The sequence below is a fragment of the Cherax quadricarinatus genome, chromosome 27, assembly GCF_038502225.1.
Source record: "Cherax quadricarinatus isolate ZL_2023a chromosome 27, ASM3850222v1, whole genome shotgun sequence".
In the NCBI taxonomy this organism is placed as follows: Eukaryota; Metazoa; Arthropoda; class Malacostraca; order Decapoda; family Parastacidae; genus Cherax; species Cherax quadricarinatus.
This window is the reverse complement of record NC_091318.1, coordinates 27,116,439-27,140,017: the sequence shown is the minus strand read 5'-3', so window position 1 is coordinate 27,140,017 and position 23,579 is coordinate 27,116,439. Positions and strand designations below refer to the sequence as shown.

General features: G+C 45.1%; 1 protein-coding gene across 2 annotated transcripts in view; it reads right to left on the bottom strand.

The window, feature by feature from the left end:
• The window catches only part of LOC128691114 (ADP-ribosylation factor-like protein 4C), a 72,979-nt gene extending 57,110 nt beyond the window's left edge, over positions 1–15,869 (bottom strand). Inside the window, exon 1 of one of the 2 annotated variants that reach the window (XM_070089156.1) lies at positions 14,789–15,869. In XM_070089156.1, coding sequence (XP_069945257.1) covers positions 14,789–15,028 — 240 coding nt within the window. In that variant the 5' untranslated portion in view covers positions 15,029–15,869. The remainder of the gene's footprint in view (positions 1–14,788) is intronic. The other variant, XM_053779925.2, reaches the window with a different exon arrangement.
• Between the last annotated feature and the right edge of the window lie 7,710 nt (positions 15,870–23,579).

Here is a 23,579-nt window from a genome sequence, read left to right as displayed (position 1 = left end):
GAAGGGGGTACTGAGGAAGGGGGGAGGAAGGGGGTACTGAGGAAGGGGGTACTGAGGAAGGGGGTACTGAGGAAGGGGGTACTGAGGAAGGGGGGGTACTGAGGAAGGGGGTACTGAGGAAGGGGGTACTGAGGAAGGGGGTACTGAGGAAGGGGGGAGGAAGGGGGTACTGAGGAAGGGGGTACTGAGGAAGGGGGGAGGAAGGGGGTACTGAGGAAGGGGGGTACTGAGGAAGGGGGTACTGAGGAAGGGGGTACTGAGGAAGGGGGTACTGAGGAAGGGGGGAGGAAGGGGGTACTGAGGAAGGGGGTACTGAGGAAGGGGGGGTACTGAGGAAGGGGGGTACTGAGGAAGGGGGGTACTGAGGAAGGGGGTACTGAGGAAGGGGGTACTGAGGAAGGGGGGGAAGGGGGTACTGAGGAAGGGGGTACTGAGGAAGGGGGGTACTGAGGAAGGGGGTACTGAGGAAGGGGGTACTGAGGAAGGGGGGGGGTACTGAGGAAGGGGGGTACTGAGGAAGGGGGTACTGAGGAAGGGGGGTACTGAGGAAGGGGGGTACTGAGGAAGGGGGGTAAGAAAGGGGCTTAAGGAAGGAAAAAATAATCTAGTCTCGTACTGCCTTCAGTTCTCCTCTCTTCTGCTCATCTTTCTCCTTTTTATCTCCTTAATCTTACCTTCTTCGTGTTTCACCCATCTTCCTCTTCCCTCTCCGCTCTCGAACCCCCTTCTCCCCTCTTATTGTCCTCTTCCTTCTTTCCTCTCACTCTCCCTTCTCTCCTCATCCTTTTCTTCTTCGGTTCGGTTTTACTATTTTCCCCATCTACCTGACCTCCTACTTCCCCTCCCCACTCCCCCTTCCCCTCCAACACAGGCAAACAATTACTATTATCCTCGTGGTGGAGGGTATGATGGTGGAGGATGTGGTGGTGGAGGGTGTGGTGGTGGAGGGTGTGGTGGTGGAGGTTGTGGTGGGGTGGGTGAGGTGGTGGAGGGTGTGGTGGTGGAGGGTGTGGTGGTGGAGGGTGTGGTGGTGGAGGGTGGGTGGGGAGGGTGAGGTGGTGGAGGGTGTGGTGGTGGAGGGTGTGGTGGTGGGTGTGGGGAGGGTGAGGTGGTGGAGGGTGGGGTGGTGGGGAGGGTGAGGTGGTGGAGGGTGTGGTGGGGAGGGTGTGGGTGGTGGAGGGTGTGGTGGTGGAGGGTGTGGTGGTGGAGGGTGTGGTGGGGAGGGTGTGGTGGGGAGGGTGAGGTGGTGGAGGCTGTGGTGGTGGAGGGTGTGGTGGTGGAGGGTGTGGTGGGGAGGGTGGAGGGTGTGGTGGTGGTGGGTGTGGTGGTGGAGGGTGTGGTGGTGGAGGGTGTGGTGGTGGAGGGTGTGGTGGTGGAGGGTGTGGTGGTGGAGGGTGTGATGGTGGAGGGTGAGGTGGGGAGGGTGTGGTGGTGGAGGGTGTGGTGGTGGAGGGTGTGGTGGTGGAGGGTTTGGTGGGGAGGGTGTGGTGGTGGAGGATGTGGTGGTGGAGGGTGTGGTGGTGGAGGGTGTGGTGTGGGGAGGGTGAGGTGGTGGAGGGTGTGGTGAGGAGGGTGTGGTGGGGAGGGTGAGGTGGTGGAGGGTGTGTTGGGGTGGGTGTGGTGGTGGAGGGTGTGGTGGTGGAGAGTGTGGTGCTGGAGGGTGTGGTGGGGAGGGTGTGGTGGGGAGGGTGAGGTGGTGGAGGGGGGGTGAGAAGGGTGTGGTGGGGAGGGTGAGGTGGTGGAGGGTGTGGTGGTGGAGGGTGTGGTGGTGGAGGGTGTGGTGGTGGAGGGTGTGGTGGGGAGGGTGAGGTGGTGGAGGGTGTGGTGGTTAGGGTGTGGTGGGGAGGGTGTGGTGGTGGAGGGTGTGGTGGTGGAGGGTGTGGTGGTGGAGGGTGTGATGGTGGAGGGTGTGGTGGGGAGGGTGAGGTGGTGGAGGGTGGGGTGAGGAGGGTGTGGTGGGGAGGGTGAGGTGGTGGAGGGTGGGGTGAGGAGGGTGTGGTGGGGAGGGTGAGGTGGTGGAGGGTGTGGTAAGAAAACAGTATATGTATAATATACACATATATATAATAACTATCTGCCCTGGTAGAATATTCATCTTCTCTCCTTCACAACGTCTCTCTCCCTCCCTCCCTCATCTCCAACACTTCCTCTCCTCCCTGACTCATCTCCAACACTTCCTCTCCTCCCTGACTCATCTCCAACACTTCCTCTCCTCCCTGACTCATCTCCAACACTTCCTCTCCTCCCTGACTCATCTCCAACACTTCCTCTCCTCCCTGACTCATCTCCAACACTTCCTCTCCTCCCTGACTCATCTCCAACACTTCCTCTCCTCCCTCCCTCATCTCCAACACTTCCTCTCCTCCCTGACTCATCTCCAACACTTCCTCTCCTCCCTGACTCATCTCCAACACTTCCTCTCCTCCCTCCCTCATCTCCAACACTTCCTCTCCTCCCTCCCTCATCTCCAACACTTCCTCTCCTCCCTCCCTCATCTCCAACACTTCCTCTCCTCCCTGACTCATCTCCAACACTTCCTCTCCTCCCTGACTCATCTCCAACACTTCCTCTCCTCCCTGACTCATCTCCAACACTTCCTCTCCTCCCTGACTCATCTCCCATTGAACAAAACACAATTACACACATGAGTGATTTTCGAAAATAATCTGACAACATATTTCCTCAATTTCGTCAAAATTGTTGAGGAGGAAATTTGATATTAGACTGACAACATGAGAGAAAGAGAGAGAGAGAGAGAGAGAGAGAGAGAGAGAGAGAGAGAGAGAGAGAGAGAGAGAGAGAGAGAGAGAGAGAGAGAAGAATATAGGGAATACAATCAGATTGGTAGCCATACCTTTAGGAAGATTGGGAGAGATACATACATGGATATAGGGCATAACACCGGCAGAGGATTGGGAGGGTTTCAGAGGGGAAGATTGGGTAGGAATCACAGTTTCTGGCCAATGATTCTAATCCTAAAAGACGAGATTCTTTCACATCAGCAGACTTCGCACGAGTCTTCGAACCCTGATACCAGCTTACGTAATAATAATAATAATAATAATAATAATAATAATAATAATAATAATAATCTTGTTTCTACAAGTACTTATTACAACTTATACAAACCATAACTGACATCAGTGACATACTATACAGAAAGTCCCTTGTTATGCAGAGCATTTCGGGCAAATTAAGTTTATTTTGTCCCCAGGATGCGACCCACACCAGTCGACTAACACCCAGGTTCCTATTTTACTGACAGGTGAACATGGGCAGCAGGTGTCTTAGGGAAACACGCCCTGATGTTTCCACCCGTACCGGGCATCGAACCACGGATCTCAGTATGTGAGTTGAGTGCTCTACCAACCGAGGAGTCATTACATATTCGTTAACATTTAATGTGGTTCCTATTTACAAGACGACTAATGTGGTACCTATTTACAAAATAGTCCAAGCCAAGCGTGACCTAGTAGGCCTGCTATAGTGATCCTTATAATTTGTTCGTGGCGCACGTGAGTCATGCACCTTGCATCATACATGAACCATACACTGATCATACACTATGTATAATCACCCGAGCATACTCATTACCCCGGGTGCCGCCCCGCTGCTCGTGTTTATAGAGGATTAGCGCTGCTTATGGAGGGACTGTGGAGAGAATATTGCAGCAAGATATTACAAGTGAAAATATTCCCTTTTTAGAATGATCTAGCTGGGAATATTACCCTAGAATGATCTAGATGGCAATATTACTCTCTAGAATAATCTATCTGGGAATATTACCTTTTAGAGGGAGATAAGATAGTTGATGGAATGGATGGGTGGATGGATAGAGAGCGAGAGGAATAGAAGTGAAGGGAGGGATGGAGTAAAGGATGGAAAGAAGGGTGAACACATAGGTGTTCACCCTCAGTACGAGCAACTTAGGCAGATAAGACTCGATAATAAAGATGGAAAGGTCCAAATGTTCCTTGATGGAAGGGAAGGTAGGAAGGAGGTGAGAGAGAGAGAGATAGAGAGAGAGAGAATGTCGTACATATACCTGTAGAAATAAAGATGGTTATTATTATTAAACAGAGAGAGAGAGAGAGAGAGGAGGGTGAAGGATGGAGTATAGAGGGAGGGGTTAGGATGAAGTAGAGGGGAAAGGGAACCTCTGCAGTAACTACCATTAAGGGAGGGGAGAAGAGGGAGGGGAGAGAGCAGAAGGGAGGGGAGGGAAGGGAGAGGAGGGGAGGGAAGGGTATATGCTGGTCGATATTGTCTTAACAGAGTGGTGTGACCCCAGTGTCCAGTGTGGTGTTGGATGTTTCACTAGACTGTGGTGGCTGGCATGATGTATGTGAGTCCTTCAGTCATGTCTGAGTGAGGATTATTTTGATCAGTGTTTAATACGTCAGTACAACCAATCACTGGGAGTCAACACAACTAATCACTAGGGGTCAACACAACCAATCACTGGGAGGGGGTCAACACAACCAATCACTGGGAGTCAACACAACTAATCACTAGGGGTCAACACAACCAATCACTAGGGGTCAACACAACCAATCACTGGGAGGGGTCAACACAACCAATCACTGGGGGTCAAAGCAACCAATCACTGGGGGTCAGCACAACCAATCACTGGGGGTCAACACAACCAATCACTGGGGGACAACACAGCCAATCACTGTGGATCAACACAACCAATCACTCGGGGTCAACACAACCAATCACTGGGGATCAACACAACCAATCACTGGGGGTCAACACAACCAATCACTGGGGGTCAATACAACCAATCACTGGGGTCAACACAACCAATCACTGGGGAGTCAACACAACCAATCACTGGGGGTCAACACAACCAATCACTGGGGGTCAACACAACCAATCACTGGGGGTCAACACAACCAATCACTGGGGGTCAACACAACCAATCACTGGGGGTCAACACAACCAATCATGGGGGGTCAGCACAACCAATCACTGGGGGTCAACACAACCAATCACTGGGGGTCAGTACAACCAATCACTGGGGGTCAGCACAACCAATCACTGGGGGGTCAACACAACCAATCACTGGGGGTCAACACAACCAATCACTGGAGGTCAACACAACCAATCACGGGGGGTCAACACAACCAATCACTGGGGGTCAACACAACCAATCACTGGAGGTCAACACAACCAATCACTGGAGGTCAACACAACCAATCACTGGGGGTCAACACAACCAACCACTGGGGGTCAACACAACCAATCACTGGGGGGTCAACACAACCAATCACTGGAGGTCAACACAACCAATCACTGGAGGTCAACACAACCAATCACTGGGGGTCAACACAACCAATCACTGGGGGTCAGTACAACCAATCACTGGGGGTCAACACAACCAATCACTGGGGGTCAACCAATCACTGGGGTCAACCAATCACTGGGGTCAACCAATCACTGGGGTCAACCAATCACTGGGGTCAACCAATCACTGGGGGGGTCAACACAACTCATTAAGCTCCGTCATTAAAAAAAATTGGGATTCTAGCCTTAATTTCCAGTTCAATTAAAAATGTCTGTTTGAATGTCTGTTGACATGAAAATAAAATTCTCAATAAAAGAAAACTTTATCCAACTCACTTTATTTGTTCACTTTTTTTTTTTTTTGCTTAATCGCGAAACTGCAAACATGTGTATTTTTTTTTTTTTTTTGGGGCAATAATTAAGTAATGTGCTAAATATTTTTTGGTAGTTCATTGATTATTTTAGTTATTTTTTGTAGTTATTATTTTAATATTATTGTTATATAATATTTTAATTAGTATTATTTGTAGTTTTGGTGTTATTGCATTCATGATGGATGCGCTAAAGCCGTAGGGGTCATGCATCGCCTGGAGAATTTCAGGTAATCATGCTTGTTCCAAGGAAGGGGAGGACAGGACTTAATTCCTTGGATCTAACTAAAGTCGTTCCCGTGAACGTATCAGGAGCTTGCAACATTGCAAGTTCCTGAAGATGTGTTGACTGCAACACGAAAGATGTTGATTGCAACACGAAAAATGTTGACTGCAACACGAAAGATGTTGATTGCAACACGAAAAATGTTGACGGCAACACGAAAAATGTTGACTGCAACACGAAAGATGTTGATTGCAACACGAAAAATGTTGACTGCAACACGAAAAATGTTGACTGCAACACGAAAAATGTTGACTGCAACACGAAAGATGTTGACTGCAACACGAAAGATGTTGACTGCAACACGAAAGATGTTGACTGCAACACGAAAAATGTTGACTGCAACACGAAAGATGTTGACTGCAACACGAAAAATGTTGACTGCAACACGAAAGATGTTGACTGCAACACGAAAAATGTTGACTGCAACACGAAAGACCTAGAACTATCATTCAACTTCCCCCTATGTTTGTTTTGCATTATGTTACTGCGTATAATAATTGTACCTATGTGTACCTATACCTAAATAAACTCTCCTAATTACTCACCCACATATAACACCAACATATGTTGCCTTTGGACCGTCAACATGGCCACCAACTGTAACTTCATACCCAAAGCTCCAACGCCAGATAAACACAGATGTAACTACTTCATAATGTATGTAAATATATTTACAACACAATTTACAACATTCACCTGTCAATGAAAAAGTTTTTCATCCACTCTTTAGTCTATTTTTTTTAAGAGGCATCACGCCTAGGGAATATTTTTTTTTATTTTCTTCTATAATTTTGTGTGATAGTGAAGCGAGGGAAAATATGTTGACATCTTCAGTTATTTTTGTGACCTTTGACGCCGTGTCAAAGGTCACATCTGTTGCTAGCAAATTTAGGATATATTCTTAATCAAATGAATATATAGGGAAAGAATACACATGTTGCTGTGTATGGACCCTTAACCTCTGAGAAGTGAATAAATGTAGTCAAAACTTTCTTTCCAGATCTGTTGCTGTATTTCCCTCACCCATATATATATATATATATATATATATATATATATATATATATATATATATATATATATATATATATATATATATATATATATATATATATACGTGCCGAATAGGTAAAACTTGCTATTTTGGCTTAAATAGCAACGCTCTTCTTGTCGAATAAGACAAGCGGAAATTTGTGTACGCAATAATTTCGCAAAAATCATTCTGAACCTAACAAATCAAATATTTCATTGTGTTTGTTTATTATTAAATTATTGTAAAATTATCTAAAATATATTTAGTTAGATTAGGCTAAATTAAATTGATCTTGTTATAATAAGGCTAAGTAAGTTTTCTAAGGTTCTTTTGGTACAGGATTATTAATTTTTACAATAACATAATTGAAAAAAATATCTTTAAACGTATAAGAGAAAATTTTAGAAAGGACTTAATTTTAAGCGAGTTCTTGCTAAACGACCAGTTTTACCTATTCGGCAAGACATACATTATATATATATATATATATATATATATATATATATATATATATATATATATATATATATATATATATATATATATATATAACACTTTCATCCTCATTTACTCCATCACTGTCTTGCCAGAGGCGCACCTACACTACAGTTAATAAAAAGCTGCAACATATTAGCGCCCCTCCTTCAGAGTGCAGCCACTGTACTTCCTACCTCCAGGACTCAAGTCCGGCTAACCGGTTTCCCTGAATCCCTTCATAAATGTTACCATCCATATATATGTGAAAATTTTTAAAATCGCTTCTTAAATGATACGGTAGAACATAAACTTGCTTATTAATAAGTACAGTCTAGTATCTTTTTTTCCATTATTAAGAAACTTTGACATATCACAGTTTATTCCACAGCAGTAAGAGTCGGGTGCAGAATTTAGTTGTAGTTACAGGTATACAATATACGACTTTCAAAACATTTACGTGAGTATATTCACTTAGTTTATCAATATTAGAGTTTGTGCCTGAAGAATGATCATCCAAGCTGTGAAAGCCGTTCTTAAAGCCGTGGGTGAGGCGCTAGAAAACTGAATGTGATAACCTTGGAAGGTTACAGAACCAAGAGAGACATGATCCTAACATAGAAGATATTCAAAGACACTGGGAGGTTAGATAGAAGGGGACTGACACGAGGGCATGTAAGTGTAAGCTGAACAAACAGAAGAGTCACAGATGCTAGGTGGTACCTCTTTAGACTTGTGGGGAGACATAGCCGAATCAACATGTTAGGCACTACTTTTTCAGCCTGGATGTGAGAGAGACAAAATTAACACTGTAGGGGACTGATGCCTCTCTGGTGCGGCTAATATGGACGTCTTTACAAGTAAATTGTTACTTCCATGATTCCTCTTTATATATGAACACGTACACAGACGACAGCAAGAACAGACTGACGCAGTGAGAGTGATGGAGAGACAAACAAAAAAAGAGGAAAGTAAAAAGCATGCTAAAAGAGAGGAGGGGAAAAGTAGGATGGAATATATTAAGACATTGATGGCTCAGGAAGACAGGACTGGGAGGGAAGGCGGGAGGAAAGGCGGGAGGGGTATGTGGGAGGGATGATGGGAAGACTGTGTAAGAAGGCGGGAGGATTGTGTGGGAGGGGTGTAGAAATGAAATTGGAAGGGTTGTGTGGATGTTAATCAGAAGATAAAGAGGAGAAAGGGTAGGAACATGGAGAGGGAAGTAAAGAAAGTTAGAGGAGAGAGGAAGAGGAAGTAGGAGAGAGAGTGGGTCAGGCCTGGGGTTAAAAGCCTTGTATATTGTATTTTAAACATGACCAGGTCAGGAAGTGTGGGTGGGTGGGTGGCAGTGTGGGTGGGTGGGTGGCAGTGTGGGTGGGTTGCAGGTACATAAATGATTTATGATTAATTCAGTACTTGTGAAACATAACTTAAAGTTATTACAGATCATTTGTAGATTGATCATATGTAAAACCCACATATATACTCACATTGTATGGCGTAGTGGTCACAAAATTCTGTCAATTGTTGAGATTATTGATTTAAAAAACTGTACCATTGATTGACCCAAAGAGCTATTCATACTATACTAGGCCAGATTAACTGACACCTGGAGGTTACCTGGTTACCTGGAGGTTATTCCGGGGATCAACGCCCCCGCGGCCCGGTCCATGACCAGGCCTCCCGATGGATCAGGGCCTGATCAACTAGGCTGTTACTGACACGAGTCAGAATATATGCTAGCTGGCCAGCACAACTACCCAGTAATCTTGGGCCTTCCTTGCTGTGCCAGACTTTTCTATATTTTGAGTTTCAGGGAGATTTAACTTTCCTGGTTATGGATCGGGCCACGGGGGCGGTGACCCCCGAAACACCCTTCAAGTATATTCGGGGTGTGTCACCTCCAAAATCATTGATACAATGGAGTGTTTACGAACATGTAAGTGAGCTCACCAACACTGGTAGCAGCACATCTTATGTTGACAAATAGTGTGATAGTGGACTGACTAGTCACTAGGCAGACGAATGTGTTAGGGGTCTCTTGAAACAGATGGGTTTGTGTGTAATTGGCGGAAAACCACCAGCGAAGCTGGGATAATAGAAAGTTGATGGGGACGTGAAAACGTGTGAACTAAATCTGGGTGGATCCTGCTGGTAAAATGGGAGATCAGGTCTTTGAACGCTGTACCTACCTGTCGGCTAATGTTTTGCTGTAACTGGTATCCTCTTGTGATCAACCCTGTGGTAGTCGTTCCACTTTGTCTCTTCAGCAGCTGGCAGAGGTGTTCCTTCCTTCGGCAGCACCTAAACCGCTGCCTCGGTGTTCCTGCTGATTCGCTTGAAATCCTTGTAGGTTTTGCAGCTGTTCTTAATTAGCAAGATTTTTAGGTGCTGTTGATCCAGGAGATTACGCACTTGGAGTGTCTGGGCCTTGATCTGGGTGTGGGATGATGAGTGGTCTACAAATAGGTACTTAGTCTTCAACCTCATTCTCGTCAGTCCTTTCTATGGCTCTCTCCCTACTGCAGGAGTATTGACTGGGCAAGTCTTTAGTACAGTAGCTAAAAGAGGATTGTTAGCAACGTAAGTTACATGTAGAGGAGCCGTAGACTCGGAGCAGTGGTGCCAGTAGGACTGGAAGTTGGTGGGAATGTTAATGAACCGGAGTTGCCAGCCCCAAAGACTAACTTCAGGTTGCACCCTTGAGTCTACTGATGAATTGCTAGTGATGCAAGATGACTGAAGTATCAACAATGGTGTCTGAAGGGGTTAGGGAACGTTCAGCCTCTCTACATCTGTCTCTCTCTTCACATCCTAATATTTCATACCTCTCTTTCCTTACCTCCCCCCTCCCTCCTCCATCCCTCTTCCCCCTCCCTCCTCCATCCCTCTTCTCCCTTCCTCCATCCCTCTTCTCCCTCCTCTCCTCCTTCGCTGCTCTACTCTCGACCTCTTTCCACTCGAATGAGCTTGTTGCCCCAGCATTTATTCTTGAGACTTAACAGGTGGTTACAAGTAGTAATTACTGTGTTATTGGTCTGGTTGGAGGGGCAAACTGTCTTTGGTTATTGTTGTTGTTTTCCTTACGTGTACTTGAAGGTCCTCCGTCCGTGTCAACATTCTAACTTAGTAAAAAAACAGCATTGATGATTTAGAATGCCTGAGACTCTACCGTTCTTATTACAAAATAATATATTGGTTAAGAGCAATGATAGGGGGAATGAACTTCTTGAAATAAATAGGTACCTCGGTGTTAGGAGACTGATGTGGATGGCATCCTGGAAAAGGGGGGAACAGCACAGCTTGATCCAGGAGTTGAAGAAAAATTTCTCGAATTATTAACCCAGGCGAATCCAAGAAAGCCAAGCAGTGTGGCTTATTTCAATTGGATTCGAGCGATCTTTCCCAGGATGAGACCCACAGCAGTCGGCTAGCACCCAGATACATAAGTAAGTTTATTTAGGTACAGGTACACATACAGTCACACAAATTATCATACATAGTAACATGTGTAAATTACCTAAGATAACCCCAAAACTTTAGTGACGTATTGCTAGATGAACAGCGGCTTGCCCATATGTCTCAACCCGCCCCTCTAGGCTTCCAAATCAGCTGAGGCGGTACAGCAGCTGTTAAGAACACTGTAAAAAACGACTACGTGTAGAGAAATATATGTGGAGCGTTGAAGACTTGCGGAACCTTCAGTGTAAATAGTGGTGGAGGCTCGATCCCCCGTCTACTAATCGTGAGAGGAACACGGTGCCTAGTTGGGTATCATGATGCAGTAAGCCAGACTGGGGGGTTGAATTTTTCAGCGGGAGTAAATGACAACCACTCTCGAGTCTGACAGTCGTAAGCTGACCACTGCCATTATTTTTAGCGAGCTTGGCTACACCCACAGTGAGCGGCTACAGTATCATATGAGAGTTGCATTGTGGGAACAATATTTAGTTACTGAACGATGAGAGTGTCTGGCAAAGGTTGGTTCAGTTGTACCTGTGTCTTGGTGTACCTGTGTCTTGGTGTACCTGTGTCTTGGTGTACCTGTGTCTTGGTGTACCTGTGTCTTGGTGTACCTGTGTCTTGGTGTACCTGTGTCTTGGTGTACCTGTGTCTTGGTGTACCTGTGTCTTGGTGTACCTGTGTCTTGGTGTACCTGTGTCTTGGTGTACCTGTGTCTTGGTGTACCTGTGTCTTGGTGTACCTGTGTCTTGGTGTACCTGTGTCTTGGTGTACCTGTGTCTTGGAGTACCTGTGTCTTGGAGTACCTGTGTCTTGGTGTACCTGTGTCTTGGTGTACCTGTGTCTTGGTGTACCTGTGTCTTGGTGTACCTGTGTCTTGGTGTACCTGTGTCTTGGTGTACCTGTGTCTTGGTGTACCTGTGTCTTGGTGTACCTGTGTCTTGGTGTACCTGTGTCTTGGTGTACCTGTGTCTTGGTGTACCTGTGTCTTGGTGTACCTGTGTCTTGGTGTACCTGTGTCTTGGTGTACCTGTGTCTTGGTGTACCTGTGTCTTGGTGTACCTGTGTCTTAGTGTACCTGTGTCATAGTGCACCTGTGTCATAGTGCACCTGTGTCTTGGTGTTCATTTGTATCGTCGGGAAAATATCACTTGAGGAGGGTCAAGGCTACGTTATGACCTGCTCAGTAATTAAACATCCACTGGCCGGTGCCCAGTATCCACTCCATGAAAAAGAGACCTTGATATATCCAGTCAGACAGCGCTTAAGAAATGGAAAGTAAGCAGATTTATCTAGGAGCAGATCCAGTTCCTAGAGTCAAGAGCCTTTCACATATATCCTGTGTAGTGCTTGCCATTATTTTATTAGTTTTCCTTGAAAAAATACCCATAAATAATTGCCTACACTTTTTTTTTCTTCCAAACTTTCGATTATATTTCGCTTGTAACACGAGACCTCATCCGATTGGCTTCAATTTTCCAGCACTTATGTACGGAAACTCGGCCAAGACCCGTGCAATTCTTGGTATGTGCAGGTGCTCTTAAACGAATGTTGTAGAAACCATTCCAATTTTGGGGGGAAGAGGACCGATAACTTGCAAAAGCCTCTGTTGCTTGCATTCATACGTTCGAGAAAATTCATAAAACTTCAACGAAGGCAGAAAGTGAAATTCAAGTAGGTAGGTTCACGCTCCTCACACCATATGCCTATTTGGCCGTCTCCCACCGAGGCAGGGTGACCCGAAAAGGAAACAGTTTCACCATCATTCATACTATCACTATCTTGCCAAAGGCGAGTATAGTATACTTTAATCTCTCTTAGAGTATCCCTGAATGGTGGTGTACAGATGAAATGCAACCTCAGGGACCCTCACAGACGATAGGTTTCAAACCCAACACACTAAACCATACTGAAGGTAATGGTGAGCCGTTTGTGTTAGCGTCTTAAGAATTTAGTGACATGAAAATTGGTTGTAGAGTACTTGGTTCACAACCGATGGGACTCTGATTCAATTCCCGGCAGGGCAAGACGAAGTAGTAAGTAGTAATAAGCAGATACAAGAAAGTCAAGTATCAATAACAAATTGGTAGAAGAGGCGACAAATAGGTGACGAAGACAAAAAAAAATAAATTTTCTGTCAAGAGGTTTTATCCACAACGTGTGTGTGTGTGTGTACTCACCTAGTTGAGGTTGCGGGGGTCGAGTCCGAGCTCCTGGCCCCGCCTCTTCACTGATCGCTACTAGGTCACTCTCCCTGAGCCGTGAGCTTTATCATACCTCTGCTTAAAGCTATGTATGGATCCTGCCTCCACTACATCGCTTCCCAAACTATTCCACTTACTGACTACTCTGTGGCTGAAGAAATACTTCCTAACATCCCTGTGATTCATCTGTGTCTTCAGCTTCCAACTGTGTCCCCTTGTTACTGTGTCCAATCTCTGGAACATCCTGTCTTTGTCCACCTTGTCAATTCCTCTCAGTATTTTGTATGTCGTTATCATGTCCCCCCTATCTCTCCTGTCCTCCAGTGTCGTCAGGTTGATTTCCCTTAACCTCTCCTCGTAGGACATACCTCTTAGCTCTGGGACTAGTCTTGTTGCAAACCTTTGCACTTTCTCTAGTTTCTTCACGTGCTTGGCTAGGTGTGGGTTCCAAACTGGTGCCGCATACTCCAATATGGGCCTAACGTACACGGTGTACAGGGGCCTGAATGATTCCTTATTAAGATGTGTGTGTGTGTGTGTGTGTGTGTGTGTGTGTGTGTGTGTGTGTGTGTGTGTGTGTGTGTGTGTATGTGTGTTTAACTGTTTGTGGTTGCAGGGATCTATTCACAGCTCCTGTGTGTGTATGTGTGTGGTGGGGGAGGGGAGTTGAGGCTCAAATCTCAGGCAACAGCTAATCGCGAGGCAGAAATTATACCTTATCAGCCAGGGCTTCCCTGCGAGAGATCAAAGTCAATGGATCAGACTCAGCGGTTTCGAGCCACTGGATCAGACCCATTGGATCAGAGAAACTGGATTTGAATCAGTGGTCCAAAACTACTGGATCAGTCAGTGCACTCCAGCATCAGTAGTGAGGAAAAACTCCGTTTACTGTTTGTCTGAGAGAAAATATAAGTTTTAGTTGCCGAGACCCAACATGGCACGAGCAGTGCTCATTGTTTGTTGCCTTTATCAATGAACACTTCTGTGCTCTCTGCAGCCTCACACACCAAAGAACACCACGGTACTGCTCAAGTGTGAGCACTTCTGTGTTTTCTCTGCAGTGTCACATATCAGAGAACACCACGCTACTGCTCAAGCGTGAGCAATTCTGTGCTCTCTCTCTCTGCAGTATCGCACACCGGAGAACACACTACTGCTCAAGTGATGGAGGAGTTTTGTTCAGCAAAAAATGTTTCCAGACATGAGTGAGTGAGTGTCAAACAACTACCCAGTCATCAAGGCACACCCCCCCTCCCCCCTCTGTTATCCTAGAAGAGACAGTATTCCAGTATCAGGAGCTTGAGGGCTCCCACTCATATGATATAAAGTATCAGCAAAACGAATCCTCATCTCACTTAAAACTATTGGTATTTTATGGCATAGTTCTAGAATTTTATTTATGGTTTACTGGATGCAGCAATACTACTTCACTACTGTTTATTGGAAGTACTTATCGTGAAGTGCTGAGCTGTCTGGGTTAGTCCTTGAGCCCATGAAGTGCCTCTGTAATGTTTTGACGACGGTCTGGATTTTTGAGACTCTCTGACCCCGGGTTCAATCCCGGCCGGGGTATGGTTTTTTTGACTACCCCCACTAGAAAAAAAGTTGGTAAACTACCAAGGGTTAGTAAACTCCTAGCCCTGGCTAGATAGTCGACACTGCAGCTTACCTTCGCCCTGCCGGACAGGCCCTTGACTTTCTCGCAGTTGAAGCCGATGGTGGGGACGGTGTTGAGGTACTGGTCGAACTTAAGGCGGTAGAGGGCTGTCGACTTGCCAGCCGAGTCGAGGCCCAGCATGACGATGTGGAGGGTGCCTTGGGTGAGGTGGAGGGCGTCGAGGATTCCCCCTCCACTACTCCCACCGTGGGCACCACCTCCCCCTCCACCCTTGCCCATGTTCACCCCCATTCTGAGGTGGAGGTCCCTCCAGGTGGTGGTCAAAATGACCACCCACCCCCCGAGCTCTTGGGCAAGTCTAGTCGAGGTAGGTTTTCTCCTGTTTATCTCACTCTTTCCCTCTTTATTTTATCTTTCTCTAGATCCTTACTTTATATCTAGTCTCTTGTTGACGGATATTATCACGTGTCTTTTTGAAGTCCTTTGAATACATTTCCCTTCTAGCACTCATTCACTATGTAGCAAAACATTATGACTCGTCAGTGTCCCTCAGAGAGTGATGGATGATGGTGGAGTCGCAGCTGTGGTGACTCAGTGTTTGTTGTGGGTGTGGAGACTGCTGCAGACACCTCACTCCACCCTCGCTACTGTTTACCATACTACTACCGGCCAGCTTCTTCTAACACCATTCTCAGGTTCTTCTAACACCACTCTCAGGGTCCTCTAACACCACTCCCATGCTCTTCTAACACCACTCCTAGGCTCTTCTCATGCACTTCTCGTGTGTCCTTTGGAATCGCGTTAGGTTTTTCAGGCTTTTCTTTTCACGTCATCACATTGTTGTGCTGTTGAGCAACCCATCTGGTACTGAGGTGCCCGTGATGGGTCATTCATCATGCGAAACAACAGAACAAGCAGCAGCAGCAGCAGCAGCGGCGGTAGGTCACCCCCGGTACTCCCGCCCCACACTGGCGCTCAGGGCAACGAAAGCTCTTGGCATCGCTGGCACTACGTGGCCCTCAGTCCCAGCCACGGCAACACGGGAACCACTGCGTCTGGGTTATTTTCTCTTTGGCGCTACGCTCACTCACCCTCGACTGAGCCACTGCCAGCGCCAGCGGCCACACGGGTGCCACCAGTGCCATATCCCGCCATCCACATCATCTCCACCAAACGTCCTCACTTCTATACCATTTCCATCACCCTACAGCGCACTAACGAATTACCCACATCTCTTCTGGTATTGGTTCATGCTTTGTGGTGTGGAGGGGAGAGAGTTAGGGGGTAGATAATATTAAATGCATGAAAGGGATGGTACCTGCCACGGGCTACAGCAGTGACACACACATGCGCACCTCTTATCCCTACAGCTGACTACTACCAACCCGACAACAAACGTTTGTCCTGGTGTTCGCATCATGTAAAACTATGTTCCATCTCTCCTCTGGTGTTATATTCAACGGGACTTGTGTACAAGAGAACTCAGTGCTGTGACGGGAACCAGTGTTATGTCAGTAAGCGATCAGGAAAACGGGTGTTTGCTTCTTAATATATAAAAGGAGCAATTAAGAGACTGTTTGTACACTGATTTTTCTATGCCACGAAAAAAAAAGATGTGTAAATATTATTGTGTACTAAGATGACAACTTATGCTGTAAGTGTCGACTGCATTTTCGTGGTGGACGACTGTCACAGCAGATGACAGCTGACAGAGATGAATTGCAACGTTACTGTACCTTTAGGAAGATGCCTATTAGGAAGGGCATATTAAGAAATGCACATGTCCTTCTTTGCGTCGAATCTGACTCCCAATCCTCGTGACCTTTATGACCCTGACGGGTTAAGCATTCCCCCTCTATTAATAATAATGATACTAGTAGCAGCAGACGCAGCATCAGAAGTAGTAGCATCAATAAAAGCAACAGTAGCAACAATACTAGCAGCACCAACAACAGCAAAAGCAGCAGCAGCAACAACAGCAACACACAGTAGAAATATATACACATATTTCCCCTTCGATTGCGTCACTCACAGAAAACGGAAGCGGCACTGAGCGATCAATATAGTGCGGAGCAGCAGTTAGTAATCCATGGAACCCCTCAAGGCCGGGTGCGCGGGAACTAGGTCACTAGTCCCAAATTCTCACTCCCTCGCAACACTCGGTCAGGATGCGCCCGCCCGCGCCCGCCCACACCCACCCACTCGCACCCACCAAAACACACCCACCCGCCCGCACCTACCCATTTTCAACCACACTGACTCAGATATGATACAACAGACATCTGTGACTTACCTAGATTAACAGCCATTCGTTACTAACAGGTTTAACGAAATGAACGGGGATGTTAAAAAAAACGGAAAAATCGCTTCCGTATCCTGGACTCTCGAACACTGGTTAAAACCAAAAATATTGTTCTAACTAAAACAAATGAACATCACATCCAGCCTCCTGGAACAACCGAGATACTATGTCATTAAAATTCCAAGTTCCAATGCCCTTGCTGGAAATGTCTCAAACTCTCTGTATCAAGCTCTAACTTATCCTGTTAAGGTCACTTCGTGGAAAAGAAGACGAGAAACTAAGCTAATATATCACCATTAATGTACAATAAAGCAGTTTGTGTTATCTACTATTCCATGTTCAACAAATCATTAGAACCGGAAACTTTCCCAACTAATCTTAAGATAGCATAAAGGAAGAGACCCAACCGATGTAACTAACTATAGGCTAATATCTAACTTGCCATTGTTATCTAAAATATTTGAAAAACTGATTCATAAAAGAGTATAATCTTTCCTAGTGTCCCGCAACATACTCAACCCCTGCCAATTTGGCCTCAGGCCAGGAATCCCTTTCAAACATAGCTGTTGCACTGGTAACTGTACATAGTATTATCTTTGTGCTGCTCATATTTCATGTCTTCTGAAATAATTCACACACAACTATATATTGTATTGTATTTTCAGTAACTATTGCCACTCACCCTGTTAAAACTAGGCAAATGTATTTCGTGTTGATGTTTTACGAATTAATTCGTAACTTTCATCTGTATTTATTATTATTATTAAAGATTCGCCGGTATTCTCCCGGCCCGGGCCTTTTCCAAGTGGTGGCCCGGCCTTGGCTCCCTCTTTAGGGAGTGTCTGAGACCTAAGTCTCCCATGGGAGGAGGCACAGGTACCTCCTCATCTTTGGGACCAACTGTCCCCAGGCCTAGCCACAAGCTAGGCCTCTCTGGTCTGCCATCCCCGCCCCAAGAGGGCAAATGGGAATGACAGTCTTATGAGCTAAAGGCTCGGGCTCAGGCACCTACCCTACCCTAGAAGGGCTGGGCATGGTATCGATGCATCTGTATTTAAGTTCTTGTTGATACTATGTATTAGACCCTCGGGAAAAAAAAATATAAAATGAAGCTATGAAATGCACTGAATAACCGGGGGTCGGGGTTCTATAAATCATGTCAATAATGTTAACTAATCCCATATTAAATATGTAATGTGCTTTTTAGAATTAGATTATTTTTTTTATAATAATACTGGGACTGATCCACTCACTAGCTCAACCATCGTCACCTATCCTTAATCGTCGGGAATACCTATTTAAACAAGTGGAGAAATAGTTGCAATATTGTTGCAAGTAATGCCGGTGGTTCTGTGTATATTGAGTGGCACAAGACGTGTGGATTATCGCCTAACTAGAGAGTTGCAGTGGGTGAGAGATGAAGCTGGAAATATAAAAACTTGAGAAGTATAATGTGATCCTTTGTTGACAACTTTTCGCCCACACAGTGGGCTTTATCAAATCACAAACAGAAACGTTGTCAATAAAGGATCACATTATACTGCTTAAGTGTTTATATCTCCATTGTGTCGGTATTTTATGCCATTTATTTCCATCCAGAGATGGAGCTACGGGTGAGAGAGGAGAGGTGTGGGCAACCCTCCTGCTTGTTTTACCAAGACACTGTAGTTAGTGACTAGCCTTGGAAGGAAGTGGTGTTTCCTGGTGTGAAGGGAAGGGGGGGATTTCGAGTAACTGTTAATTTATATGAGATGTCTTCCACACGAGAGGTTATATAAACTGTCACTAGTCAGTGGTCGGACCGAAACGTTGTTATAAGTTTTATTCTCCTGTGTGCGGGTTAAAGTTAAGTTATTTGTGTATTAACCGAGAAGCGGGTTGGGGTACATAGTATACAAATTTGTTACAATAGCCTTGAGGACACATGACGGGTACATAAAATTTCATTAATCAGATTTAAGCTAACACAGTAGTCAAACTGACCTCTGATCAGGTGGGATATTCTCCAGTTATTTCATTGAACACAATTTGTTTAATGACATAAAGACGAAGCTTCCAATGAGAAAAACACATCAGCATTAAAAGCTTAAAGCTGACCTACATCTGTGTTCAACTACTACACAGAACAATAATATTAAGCTTATTAACTTGTTTAGAAAATTAAGGCATTTGCGCCTACAAAGCCTACGCCCCCCCCCCTGAAAAAGTAATGTCGTCTATTTCATTACATAAATCAACCTTTAAAGACCGAAGCCATTCAGAAGAAACATTCTCCAGATGTTTAATGGAAAATACTGCTGTTCCATTTCGTAATTAAAACTGGCAAAATGGCTGCTACACACTCCGCTGACATTGTCAACATTCTTCCAAGTAGGATACACCGGTCTTTAACGTTTGAAGAGGCTCTCTGAGGTAATCGCATGGAAACCAAAATCGGGAATAGCACGTGTAAAATTGAGCTGAGGGGCTCCTGCACATGCCCATTGTTCCATGAACCTTGTCCTGGTTATAGTTCACCATGGTTAAAGCTGACCGGTCGAGGAGTTCAGAATTTAAAAACGATAGCCTTTGGAGGAAGTTAATGGAAGACAAAAAGAGCTGTATGACCCTTACGAGTTTAGCGCTCGGTTATAAAAGACAGAGCTGTACTTGAAGGTAATAACTCGTGACTCCAACAGTTGGATAACTTCAACCTGACAAGATGGAAATTTCAGTTGTGACCTTAATTCTTTACCAGAGTTAGGGTCAAAGAAACTATTTCTTGGTGAACTTGAATCTAGGTAACCCAATACAATCAAAATATGTATTTACACTGTGTTATGGTCAAGGTATTTCTCGTGCAAGAAAGGTATAAAATACCGACAATATGAATGTTAAGATACATGTGCAACATCTGGATATCTTTATTGTAGACGTTTCGCCATCCAGTGGCTTTATCAATACAGATTCTAGGGCATAATAGAAGACAGTAGAACTATATACAAAAAATGAGGTAATCAGTCCCTCAGCCTTGGAGTTAGTGTTCACAGCATCGTGGTGGAGGAGAATCTGGAGCAAAGGCAAGAAGACTGGCGGTTATATAGGCGTCAGTGGATAAGGACGGGCAGCAGACTAGGGCATAGTCACTGGTAGGCGGGATTCCCCAGTGAAAGTAGGTCCTACCCAAAGGGATGGGTTAGTTGCAGCAGCCGTGAAGAAGGTCTTGTAGATGTCCTCTGAACCAAGATTCCATGATGCTGCAGTATCTGACAAGTTGTGCAAGAAAGGTATAAAATACCGACAATATGAATGTTAAGACACATGTATATAGTTCTACTGTCTTCTAATTATGTCCTAGAATCTGTATTGATAAAGCCACTGGATGGCGAAACGTCTACAATAAAGATATCCAAATGTTGCAAATGTCTTAACATTCATAATGCATTTCTTGCTAACGATACATTTTCCAGGCAATGCAGTGGTAACCCTGGCCATTTTTTTATGGAATACTTTGAGAATGAATTATTAACACATTTTATTTCCTGGCCAAATATGGTTGAGATATGTAAAGGATGACTTTTTCGTCTTGTCCAAAATGACAACATATTCAGACCACCTAAGGCAAATTAAATAAGTTTTAGCTTTCCCAACAAATTCGAATAGAACAAGTATTAGAAGGTAGTCGTCCTTACCTTGATGTTCTAATTACTAGTGTTCTTCATGAATGAAAAATATATGTAGGTATCGTCTGTTCCCTCATTGATTTGTGTTTGCTTGTGTTTACCTGGAGTTTACCTGGAGAGAGTTTCGGGGGTCAACGCCCCCGCGGCCCGGTCTGTGACCAGGCCTCCTGGTGGATCAGCGCCTGATCAACCAGGCTGTTGCTGCTGGCTGCACGCAAACCAACGTACGAGCCACAGCCCGGCTGATCAGGAACTGTCTTTAGGTGCTTGTCCAGTGCCAGCTTGAAGACTGCCAGGGGTCTGTTGGTAATCCCCCTTATGTGTGCTGGGAGGCAGTTGAACAGTCTCGGGCCCCTGACACTTATTGTATGGTCTCTTAACGTGCTAGTGACACCCCTGCTTTTCATTGGGGGGATGGTGCATCGTCTGCCAAGTCTTTTGCTTTCGTAGTGAGTGATTTTCGTGTGCAAGTTTGGTACTAGTCCCTCTAGGATTTTCCAGGTGTATATAATCATGTATCTCTCCCTCCTGCGTTCCAGGGAATACAGGTTTAGAAACCTCAAGCGCTCCCAGTAATTGAGGTGTTTTATCTCCGTTATGCGCGCCGTGAAAGTTCTCTGTACATTTTCTAGGTCGGCAATTTCACCTGCCTTGAAAGGTGCTGTTAGAGTGCAGCAATATTCCAGCCTAGATAGAACAAGTGACCTGAAGAGTGTCATCATGGGCTTGGCCTCCCTAGTTTTGAAGGTTCTCATTATCCATCCTGTCATTTTTCTAGCAGATGCGATTGATACAATGTTATGGTCCTTGAAGGTGAGATCCTCCGACATAATCACTCCTAGGTCTTTGACGTTGGTGTTTCGCTCTATTTTGTGGCCAGAATTTGTTTTGTACTCTGATGAAGATTTAATTTCCTCATGTTTACCATATCTGAGTAATTGAAATTTCTCATCGTTGAACTTCATATTGTTTTCTGCAGCCCACTGAAAGATTTGGTTGATGTCCGCCTGGAGCCTTGCAGTGTCTGCAATGGAAGACACTGTCATGCAGATTCGGGTGTCATCTGCAAAGGAAGACACGGTGCTGTGGCTGACATCCTTGTCTATGTCGGATATGAGGATGAGGAACAAGATGGGAGCTAGTACTGTGCCTTGTGGGACAGAGCTTGTCACCGTAGCTGCCTCGGACTTTACTCTGTTGACGACTACTCTCTGTGTTCTGTTAGTGAGGAAATTATAGATCCATCGACCGACTTTTCCTGTTATTCCTTTAGCGCGCATTTTGTGCGCTATTACGCCATGGTCACACTTGTCGAAGGCTTTTGCAAAGTCTGTATATATTACATCTGCATTCTTTTTGTCTTCTAGTGCATTTAGGACCTTGTCGTAGTGATCCAGTAGTTGAGACAGACAGGAGCGACCTGTTCTAAACCCATGTTGCCCTGGGTTGTGTAACTGATGGGTTTCTAGATGGGTGGTGATCTTGCTTCTTAGGACCCTTTCAAAGATTTTTATGATATGGGATGTTAGTGCTATTGGTCTGTAGTTCTTTGCTGTTGCTTTACTGCCCCCTTTGTGGAGTGGGGCTATGTCTGTTGTTTTTAGTAACTGAGGGACGACCCCCGTGTCCATGCTCCCTCTCCATAGGATGGAAAAGGCTCGTGATAGGGGCTTCTTGCAGTTCTTGATGAACACAGAGTTCCATGAGTCTGGCCCTGGGGCAGAGTGCATGGGCATGTCATTTATCGCCTGTTCGAAGTCATTTGGCGTCAGGATAACATCGGATAGGCTTGTGTTAGTCAAATTTTGTGGCTCTCTCATAAAAAATTCATTTTGGTGTATGTGTTTGTGTCTGGGGTTTTTGGTTTTTCAGTTAGGGGGGAAATGCCTTTTATCTTATGCATTTGATATATTGTTTTTCACTTGTAATTGTGTAAAAGAAATAATAATTTTGAACTAAAACACAGACACCGACTAAACCTGGAGTTAGCCCCGGAGTGTTGGATAAGCCTTCCATTATTAGACTATTAGCGGTGGGAAAATAGTTGTAGGTAATATTACTGAATGCGTAGTATTCATACTTCTTATATACTAGGGTTGGGTATGGGTTGCATAATAAAGATTTTAAACTATTAACTAGCTGACACACTTGTCAGGGGGCAGTAAAGTAATAGCAAAGAACTACAGACCGATAGTGCTAACGTCCCATACGCTGTATAGTCCTTGTGGCTTAGCGCTTCTTTTTGATTATAATAACAAGGATGTGTGATGTCACCGTGGTTGTTTAATATATTTATAGATGGGGTTGTAAGAGAAGTAAATGCGAGGGTCTTGGCAAGAGGCGTGGAGTTAAAAGATAAAGAATCACACACAAAGTGGGAGTTGTCACAGCTGCTCTTTGCTGATGACACTGTGCTCTTGGGAGATTCTGAAGAGAAGTTGCAGAGATTGGTGGATGAATTTGGTAGGGTGTGCAAAAGAAGAAAATTAAAGGTGAATACAGGAAAGAGTAAGGTTATGAGGATAACAAAAAGATTAGGTGATGAAAGATTGAATATCAGATTGGAGGGAGAGAGTATGGAGGAGGTGAACGTATTCAGATATTTGGGAGTGGACGTGTCAGCGGATGGGTCTATGAAAGATGAGGTGAATCATAGAATTGATGAGGGAAAAAGAGTGAGTGGTGCACTTAGGAGTCTGTGGAGACAAAGAACTTTGTCCTTGGAGGCAAAGAGGGGAATGTATGAGAGTATAGTTTTACCAACGCTCTTATATGGGTGTGAAGCGTGGGTGATGAATGTTGCAGCGAGGAGAAGGCTGGAGGCAGTGGAGATGTCATGTCTGAGGGCAAAGTGTGGTGTGAATATAATGCAGAGAAT